At 36.0% G+C, this 10,568-nt stretch overlaps 1 protein-coding gene across 1 annotated transcript; it reads left to right on the top strand.

Annotated features, from left to right (window-relative positions):
- Positions 1 to 9,578: 9,578 nt before the first annotated feature.
- On the top strand, positions 9,579 to 10,280 carry LOC138310201 (uncharacterized). The gene has a single exon (XM_069251317.1). The coding sequence runs from the start codon at positions 9,579 to 9,581 to the stop codon at positions 10,278 to 10,280; it is 702 nt and encodes a 233-aa protein (XP_069107418.1).
- Positions 10,281 to 10,568: the final 288 nt, after the last annotated feature.

Raw genomic sequence — 10,568 nt, 5'->3', positions numbered from 1 at the left:
TATCTTGTCCCGTGCTAAAATCTTCTGGGTCGAGGATGAAGCCGCTACAACAACCTCTCCTTGGTGAGGTGGTATTGTTGTTTGATTTCACTTTACCCTGTGACTGGTACAAGACGTTATAAAACTGATCTACAGCTCGGTTTATTTTTTGGTCGTATTGCTGAATTGATATGTAATGGACATATACCAAAGATGTGGTCTTTACAAGAGTCATAGACTCTGTTTAGGGTGACATAGGATTGTCATTTTGTTCTAGCGAGCTGGCAGACTTGATATCTATCTTAGTATGATTCAATATAAACAGAGTTTGTTTGTGACACAATTCATTAGAAAAAATAATAATACAGTTATTTTTTCTAGATATTTTTAAATGTTATTGTGTTAATGTTTGATTTGATATACAAAACATTTTATTCACTATCTAACATCAGGTGTGGTGATTTCTTGGGACCCCTGAATAAACAAAATAACGTATTCAACAAATGCACTGATAAAATAGTGATATATATAAAGAAGGTGACCAAGTTTGAACACGTGGACATCGAATAATTTTAAAATATACCGATCCATGTATATTTTTTTGTATTTGCTTTTTTCTTTCTCTCTATATTCTTCTAGTTTGGTAAATTCTTATTTAAATATGTATTTATCTTATTGGTAATACAAAAGATATCCGTAACTTTCAAGAAACGATAAGTTTTAAACTGTTTTCTCACAATTTATTTCATCTCAGTGTTATAGGTCAGATTAGACAGATATTTTAAATGTTAATTTGATAATTAATGTGAGAAGGAAACAACACACGCAATAACGATTTTCATGTATTTCCTCTTTACCTATTTAGCTTTTGTCAACAACGATATTTAAGTCAGTTATTCTAACAAAATAAAAAGATATATATTTGGACACTTGTATAGTGTATTCAGGGAAGTATGGAGACATTGTATATTTCTAGTAAGCTCTTCCTCAGTTCTCGTACAGTAAACGTATCGCAATGATACAATCTTATTGATATACTACAAGGGTGTCTCTACCAGGGCGACATCAGTATAACTAACAGTGTTGTAATATAATCCCGATTTTGGATGTGTGTTAAACAAAGCATAAATATTGCATTTTCCAAGTAATGCCATCAAACTGTCAATGCTTCTGCAAACCTAACACACGATACGAAAATGTATAGAATTTGACATTTGATAATAACCTAGGGTTATCTATAAATATATACATTTCAGTATATGAAGGATGGGAATGATGTACTACTAGATTAACCCTTGGTATTTTCCTAGAAAATACACTTTTATGAACTATGCTAATTCAGACGTATGAGGAAGCAGCTTATGTCTGACCCTGGATGTCTTGCTAGGTTACAATGTACGTACGATCCTCAAACTCGTACAGTACTTTGGCATTTCGTGATAAATATCGTCTTGGTGTCATATTGGAGTCATAACACAAAAAACGCATGCACAATGTATATTTTGTAAATTCAGATAGCATTTAGGATTAATAACATTTATGGAGCATCCGTCAATCATAGCATGGTAGATGTAGGGAAAATTGATGTCGATTTGTAGATCTATATGGGGGGTTAATGTTATCGATACGATATCTATATAGATAGAAACATGTGAAGGCAGTAATTTGATTGTTGTGGATTTGGTTTTTTATTTAAGTTCTATATGGGGTTTATGTTATTGATACGATATCTATATAGATAGAAACATGTGAAGGCAGTAAGTTGATTGTTGTGGATTTGGTTTTTAAGTTCTATATGGGGTGTTTATGTTATTGATACGATATCTATATAGATAGAAACATGTGAAGGCAGTAAGTTGATTGTTGTGGATTTGGTTTTTAAGTTCTATATGGGTGTTTATGTTATTGATACGATATCTATATAGATAGAAACATGTGAAGGCAGTAAGTTGATTGTTGTGGATTTGGTTTTTAAGTTCTATATGGGGTTTATGTTATTGATACGATATCTATATAGATAGAAACATGTGAAGGCAGTAAGTTGATTGTTGTGGATTTGGTTTTTAAGTTCTATATGGTGTTTATGTTATTGATACGATATCTATATAGATAGAAACATGTGAAGGCAGTAAGTTGATTGTTGTGGATTTGGTTTTTAAGTTCTATGTGGGGTTTATGTTATTGATACGATATCTATATAGATAGAAACATGTGAAGGCAGTAAGTTGATTGTTGTGGATTTGGTTTTTAAGTTCTATGTGGTGTTTATGTTATTGATACGATATCTATATAGATAGAAACATGTGAAGGCAGTAAGTTGATTGTTGTGGATTTGGTTTTTAAGTTCTATTGTGGTTTATGTTATTGATACGATATCTATATAGATAGAAACATGTGAAGGCAGTAAGTTGATTGTTGTGGATTTGGTTTTTAAGTTCTATGTGGGGTTTATGTTATTGATACGATATCTATATAGATAGAAACATGTGAAGGCAGTAAGTTGATTGTTGTGGATTTGGTTTTTAAGTTCTATGTGTGGTTTATGTTATTGATACGATATCTATATAGATAGAAACATGTGAAGGCAGTAAGTTGATTGTTGTGGATTTGGTTTTTAAGTTCTATATGGTGTTTATGTTATTGATACGATATCTATATAGATAGAAACATGTGAAGGCAGTAAATTGATTGTTGTGGATTTGGTTTTTAAGTTCTATATGGTGTTTATGTTATTGATACGATATCTATATAGATAGAAACATGTGAAGGCAGTAAGTTGATTGTTGTGGATTTGGTTTTTAAGTTCTATATGGGGTTTATGTTATTGATACGATATCTATATAGATAGAAACACAGACGAAGGCAGTAAGTTGATTGTTGTGGATTTGGTTTTTAAGTTCTATATGGGTTTATGTTATTGATACGATATCTATATAGATAGAAACATGTGAAGGCAGTAAGTTGATTGTTGTGGATTTGGTTTTTAAGTTCTATGTGTGGTTTATGTTATTGATACGATATCTATATATAGATAGAAACATGTGAAGGCAGTAATATTGATTGTTGTGGATTTGGTTTTTTTAAGTTCTATATGGGGTTTATGTTATTGATACGATATCTATATAGATAGAAACATGTGAAGGCAGTAAGTTGATTGTTGTGGATTTGGTTTTTAAGTTCTATATGGTGTTTATGTTATTGATACGATATCTATATAGATAGAAACATGTGAAGGCAGTAAGTTGATTGTTGTGGATTTGGTTTTTAAGTTCTATATGGGTTTTATGTTATTGATACGATATCTATATAGATAGAAACATGTGAAGGCAGTAAGTTGATTGTTGTGGATTTGGTTTTTAAGTTCTATATGGGGTTTATGTTATTGATACGATATCTATATAGATAGAAACATGTGAAGGCAGTAAGTTGATTGTTGTGGATTTGGTTTTTAAGTTCTATATGGTGTTTATGTTATTGATACGATATCTATATAGATAGAAACATGTGAAGGCAGTAAGTTGATTGTTGTGGATTTGGTTTTTAAGTTCTATGTGTGGTTTATGTTATTGATACGATATCTATATAGATAGAAACATGTGAAGGCAGTAAGTTGATTGTTGTGGATTTGGTTTTTAAGTTCTATGTGGGAGTTTATGTTATTGATACGATATCTATATAGATAGAAACATGTGAAGGCAGTAAGTTGATTGTTGTGGATTTGGTTTTTAAGTTCTATTGGGTTTATGTTATTGATACGATATCTATATAGATAGAAACATGTGAAGGCAGTAAGTTGATTGTTGTGGATTTGGTTTTTAAGTTCTATGTGTGTTTTATGTTATTGATACGATATCTATATAGATAGAAACATGTGAAGGCAGTAAGTTGATTGTTGTGGATTTGGTTTTTAAGTTCTATATGGTGTTTTATGTTATTGATACGATATCTATATAGATAGAAACATGTGAAGGCAGTAAGTTGATTGTTGTGGATTTGGTTTTTAAGTTCTATATGGGTTTATGTTATTGATACGATATCTATATAGATAGAAACATGTGAAGGCAGTAAGTTGATTGTTGTGGATTTGGTTTTTAAGTTCTATATGGTGTTTATGTTATTGATACGATATCTATATAGATAGAAACATGTGAAGGCAGTAAGTTGATTGTTGTGGATTTGGTTTTTAAGTTATATGTGGGGTTTATGTTATTGATACGATATATATATATATATATATACAGACATATGAAGGCAGTAAGTTGATTGTTGTGGATTTGGTTTTTAAGTTCTATGTGGTGTTTATGTTATTGATACGATATCTATATAGATAGAAACATGTGAAGGCAGTAAGTTGATTGTTGTGGATTTGGTTTTTAAGTTCTATATATTGATGAAACTGTGTTTATGTTATTGATACGATATCTATATAGATAGAAACATGTGAAGGCAGTAAGTTGATTGTTGTGGATTTGGTTTTTAAGTTCTATATGGGTTTATGTTATTGATACGATATCTATATAGATAGAAACATGTGAAGGCAGTAAGTTGATTGTTGTGGATTTGGTTTTTAAGTTCTATATGGTGTTTATGTTATTGATACGATATCAATATAGATAGAAACATGTGAAGGCAGTAAGTTGATTGTTGTGGATTTGGTTTTTAAGTTCTATATGGTGTTTATGTTATTGATACGATATCTATATAGATAGAAACATGTGAAGGCAGTAAGTTGATTGTTGTGGATTTGGTTTTTAAGTTCTATGTGGTGGTTTATGTTATTGATACGATATCTATATAGATAGAAACATGTGAAGGCAGTAAGTTGATTGTTGTGGATTTGGTTTTTAAGTTCTATGTGTGGTTTATGTTATTGATACGATATCTATATAGATAGAAACATGTGAAGGCAGTAAGTTGATTGTTGTGGATTTGGTTTTTAAGTTCTATGTGGGGTTTATGTTATTGATACGATATATATATATATATATACACAGACATGTGAAGGCAGTAAGTTGATTGTTGTGGATTTGGTTTTTAAGTTCTATATGGTGTTTATGTTATTGATACGATATCTATATAGATAGAAACATGTGAAGGCAGTAAGTTGATTGTTGTGGATTTGGTTTTTAAGTTCTATATGGTGTTTATGTTATTGATACGATATCTATATAGATAGAAACATGTGAAGGCAGTAAGTTGATTGTTGTGGATTTGGTTTTTAAGTTCTATATGGTGTTTATGTTATTGATACGATATCTATATAGATAGAAACATGTGAAGGCAGTAAGTTGATTGTTGTGGATTTGGTTTTTAAGTTCTATATGGTGTTTATGTTATTGATACGATATCTATATAGATAGAAACATGTGAAGGCAGTAAGTTGATTGTTGTGGATTTGGTTTTTAAGTTCTATATGGTGTTTATGTTATTGATACGATATCTATATAGATAGAAACATGTGAAGGCAGTAAGTTGATTGTTGTGGATTTGGTTTTTAAGTTCTATATGGGGTTTATGTTATTGATACGATATCTATATAGATAGAAACATGTGAAGGCAGTAAGTTGATTGTTGTGGATTTGGTTTTTAAGTTCTATATGGGTTTATGTTATTGATACGATATCTATATAGATAGAAACATGTGAAGGCAGTAAGTTGATTGTTGTTGGATTTGGTTTTTAAGTTCTATATGGTGTTTATGTTATTGATACGATATCTATATAGATAGAAAACATGTGAAGGCAGTAAGTTGATTGTTGTGGATTTGGTTTTTAAGTTCTATTGGGTTTATATGTTATTGATACGATATCTATATAGATAGAAAAGAAATTGGGTTGTTAAGCTTTCGATTTTCTTATGTTTTCTGAAGTACATCCTGAGAAATCTTCAAAATGAATCATATTGTCCTAAGTAACCCCGTCGTTAAATATTACATTGATATTATTGATCATGATATGCTCCACGATTTTTATAAATTGACCTTCATAGGATGATAACGCTAGTCAAAGAAGTCGCACGGCTATAGTGTCGTGTGGCCACCACTTGGCTAATTAGCTGATTCAGAATTAATAAAGTACCGTATGATGTAAGTCGATATCGCACGGCTATATGATTGTGTCATTTAAAGCTAATAATGGAATGTAAGAAATGATTTGTCATTATGTGGAACTGGAATTGGAATGTGATTAAGGAATTCACATTCACGTATGGGGTATAAAATAGACTGTGTCTAGTATTGTTGTAATCGGTCTAATCGAGGAGCAGAGGACATCTGTATCTCGTACCTTTAGATTATATGTACCAAAATATCATATAAAAAGAACTCTAATTCGTTCAAAATTCGCTAGGATACCAGAACTACGATCAACTCTGTGCTGTTTGGTATTCGCTTGGAAACCATAGCGACGATCAACTTTATATTGTTCGGCATTCACTAGGATACCATAGCTAAGAAGAGCTATCAGAGCTATGAAGAATTCCACTCTGGCGCGGAAGTTGCCATGTGTATCCACAGAAATCAAATCAGTAGATATGTCTGCTTGAGAACATCACTTAGGGGACGATTCATGAGAACATCACCTTAGGGACGATTTCATGAGAACACCACCTTAGGGACGAATTCATGAAATACAACATCACATTGAGGACGATTCCATGAGAACATCACCTTAGGGACGATTCATGAGAACATCACCTTAGGGGACGATTCATGAGAACATCACATTGGGGTCGATTCATGAGAACATCACATTGGGGACGATTCATGAGAAACATCACATTGGGGACGATTCATGAGAACATCACCTTCAGGGACGATTCATGAGAACATCACCTTGGGGACGATTCATGAGAATACATCACCTTAGGGGACGATTCATGAGAACATCACCTTAGGGACGATTCATGAGAACATTCACACCTTGGGTCGATTCATGAGAACATCACCTTGGGGACGATTCATGAGAACATCACCTTGGGGACGATTTCATGAGAACATCACCTTAGGGACGATTCATGAGAACATCACCTTGGGGACGATTCATGAGAACAACCACCTTGGGGGGGACGATTCATTGAGAAACATCACCTTAGGGACCGATTCATGAGAACATCACCTTGGGGACGATTCATGAGAACATCACATTGGGGCGCGATTCATGAGAACATTCACCTTAGGGACGATTCATGAGAAACACATAGGGGACGATTCATGAGAACATCACATTGGGGACGATTCATGAGAAAACATCACCTTGGGGACGATTCATGAGAACCACCACCTTGGGGACGATTCATGAGAACATCACCTTAAGGGGACGATTCATGAGAACATACCACATTGGGGACGATTCATGAGAACATACACATTGGGGACGATTCATGAGAAACACCACCTTGGGGACGATTTCATGAGAACACCTTAGGACGATTCATGAGGAACATCACATTAGGGGACGATTCATGAGAACATCACACCTTGGGGACGATTCATGAGAACACCACCTTGGGGACGATTCATGAGAACATCACCTTAGGGACGATTCATGAGAAACATCACCTTGGGGACGATTCATGAGAACATCACCTTAGGGGACGATTCATGAGAACATCACCTTAGGGACGATTCATGAGAACACCACCTTAGGGGACGATTCATGAGAACATCACCACGATTCATCCATTGGGGACGATTCATGAGAACACCATCACCTTAGGGACGATTCATGAGAACATCACCTTAGGGACGATTCATGAGAACATCACCTTAGGGACGATTCATGAGAACATCACCTTGGGGACGATTCATGAGAACATCACCTTGGGGACGATTCATGAGAACATCACCTTGGGGACGATTCATGAGAACACCACCTTGGGGACGATTCATGAGAACACCACCTTAGGGACGATTCATGAGAACATCACCTTAGGGACGATTCATGAGAACATCACCTTAGGGACGATTCATGAGAACACCACCTTAGGGACGATTCATGAGAACATCACATTGGGGACGATTCATGAGAACATCACCTTAGGGACGATTCATGAGAACATCACCTTAGGGACGATTCATGAGAACATCACCTTAGGGACGATTCATGAGAACATCACCTTGGGGACGATTCATGAGAACATCACCTTAGGGACGATTCATGAGAACATCACCTTGGGGACGATTCATGAGAACATCACCTTGGGGACGATTCATGAGAACATCACATTAGGGGGACGATTCATGAGAACATCACCTTGGGGGACGATTCATGAGAACATCACCTTAGGGACGATTCATGAGAACATCACCTTGGGGGAACGATTCATGAGAACATCACCTTAGGGACGATTCATGAGAACACCACCTTAGGGACGATTCATGAGAACATCACATTGGGGACGATTCATGAGAACACCACCTTAGGGACGATTCATGAGAACATTGGGATTCATGAGAACATCAATTAGGGACGATTCATGAGAACATCACCTTAGGGACGATTCATGAGAACATCACCTTAGGGACGATTCATGAGAACACCACCTTAGGGACGATTCATGAGAACACCACCTTAGGGACGATTCATGAGAACACCACCTTGGGGACGATTCATGAGAACATCACCTTAGGGACGATTCATGAGAACATCACCTTAGGGACGATTCATGAGAACATCACCTTAGGGACGATTCATGAGAACATCACCTTGGGGACGATTCATGAGAACATCACCTTAGGGACGATTCATGAGAACATCACCTTGGGGACGATTCATGAGAACACCACCTTGGGGACGATTCATGAGAACATCACCTTGGGGACGATTCATGAGAACACCACCTTGGGGACGATTCATGAGAACACCACCTTAGGGACGATTCATGAGAACATCACATTAGGGACGATTCATGAGAACATCACCTTAGGGACGATTCATGAGAACACCACCTTAGGGACGATTCATGAGAACACCACCTTGGGGATAATTCATGAGAACACCACCTTGGGAACAATTCTTGAAAACATCACGATGTCTACAGATGCTTCTAACATTTCCTTTGGCAACCTTTTAATGGGACCGATTGATCAAAGAGAATGGTTTAAATACGGATTTGAGTTCGAGATTTATGGATATTTTCTCCCTATAATTGCCATCTTGGTATGTTGCATGAACGTGACAATGATAAAAGTATTCGTCAGTAACAATCTGCTCTCCCCTACTAACATTCTAATTGGAACCATTTCGGTGTGTGATCTGTTGACTATTACGATGCCTTGTGCTGTATGGTTTTATACCTTCGGGTTGGTACGTCATCGTTACTTCATACCGTACGAGTGGTGCCGTATTTGGCACGACCTAACAGAGACATGGCCGTCGACCATACACGGCATCGTCATTGTTCTGAACGTGGTTCTAGTTATACAGAGGTACATGCTAGTGGCATTTCCTTATAAAATAAAGTATATCTGTACCCGCTTAACGACATGTATCTGCATATTGGTTGTCGTGCTGATATTTTCGCTGCCAGGGATGTTTGCATTTTTTGAATATATATACGTTCCAATAAGAATTCCTGCGCAATCCAACCCAAACGAAACAATGACTGCCTGTCTTGTGGGGATATCATCTTGGATAAGAACGTTTGGTATGAACAGATACATCGCCGTTAGATTGTATGTACGTGCTGCTACTGTGCTCGTATCCTGTACCACAGCTACAGTTTTCTGTGTCCTCACTCTCTGGAAATGCAAACAAATTTCTCGACTAAGAAAGCGTCTGACACAAAACGTAAACAACACGCAGAGGTCTGAAGTGAGACTCACCATGACAACCATGTCTATCATTACAGCGTTTGTATCTACAGAGTTACCTTCAATCGTCATCATCGCTCTTGACGCCTTCACGTTCATGACAGGAACTGCTGTCGTACCTGGAAATTTTGCTTACACTTTAAGTGCTTTAAACAACACATTGATTATATGTGCAACCATGTTGAATTTTCTTATCTATTTCTATTTCAGTCAAAGTTTCCGAAGTGCCTGTTTTACATTTTGGTGTTGCAAACGGAAGAGAGAGAAGACTTATGGCAAATCAAAAGAGAGAGGAGATGTTCGTCCAGGCGATAGGAAGCCTAAATCATCACCGGTGTCAGAATCAAACCATTCACTATCTGGCATTGCTACAGTTAGTACGTCATGTGCTAGTTCACGACAAGATATTTCACTATCTGCCATTGCTACAGTTAGTACGTCATGTGCTAGTTCACGACAAGATATTTCGGATAGTGTTGTCCATCTATAAATGACACAGTTGTTACGCTGGACTTGTAGAACATGTTCTTTTTGTTTGTTTTATTGGATGATAAAATCGACATTCATTTTACTGTATATGTGTCTCCCTATTCCCGGTATTTCATACTACACTTCTTTCTATACATACTGCTGTTTAAGCACAATGCCGAAATAAACATGTTACCGTTTGTTCTACATTCAACCACGCCCATGCATATATTACTCTATTATGGCCCTTTCCAGAGGGAACTGTTCTCCTATAGTGTTGTCTGGCAAGGTATTGTCCCTGAGTCGAAGA

Source organism: Argopecten irradians, chromosome 16 (assembly GCF_041381155.1).
Source record: "Argopecten irradians isolate NY chromosome 16, Ai_NY, whole genome shotgun sequence".
In the NCBI taxonomy this organism is placed as follows: Eukaryota; Metazoa; Mollusca; class Bivalvia; order Pectinida; family Pectinidae; genus Argopecten; species Argopecten irradians.
This window is presented reverse-complemented; position numbering and strand designations above follow the sequence as displayed.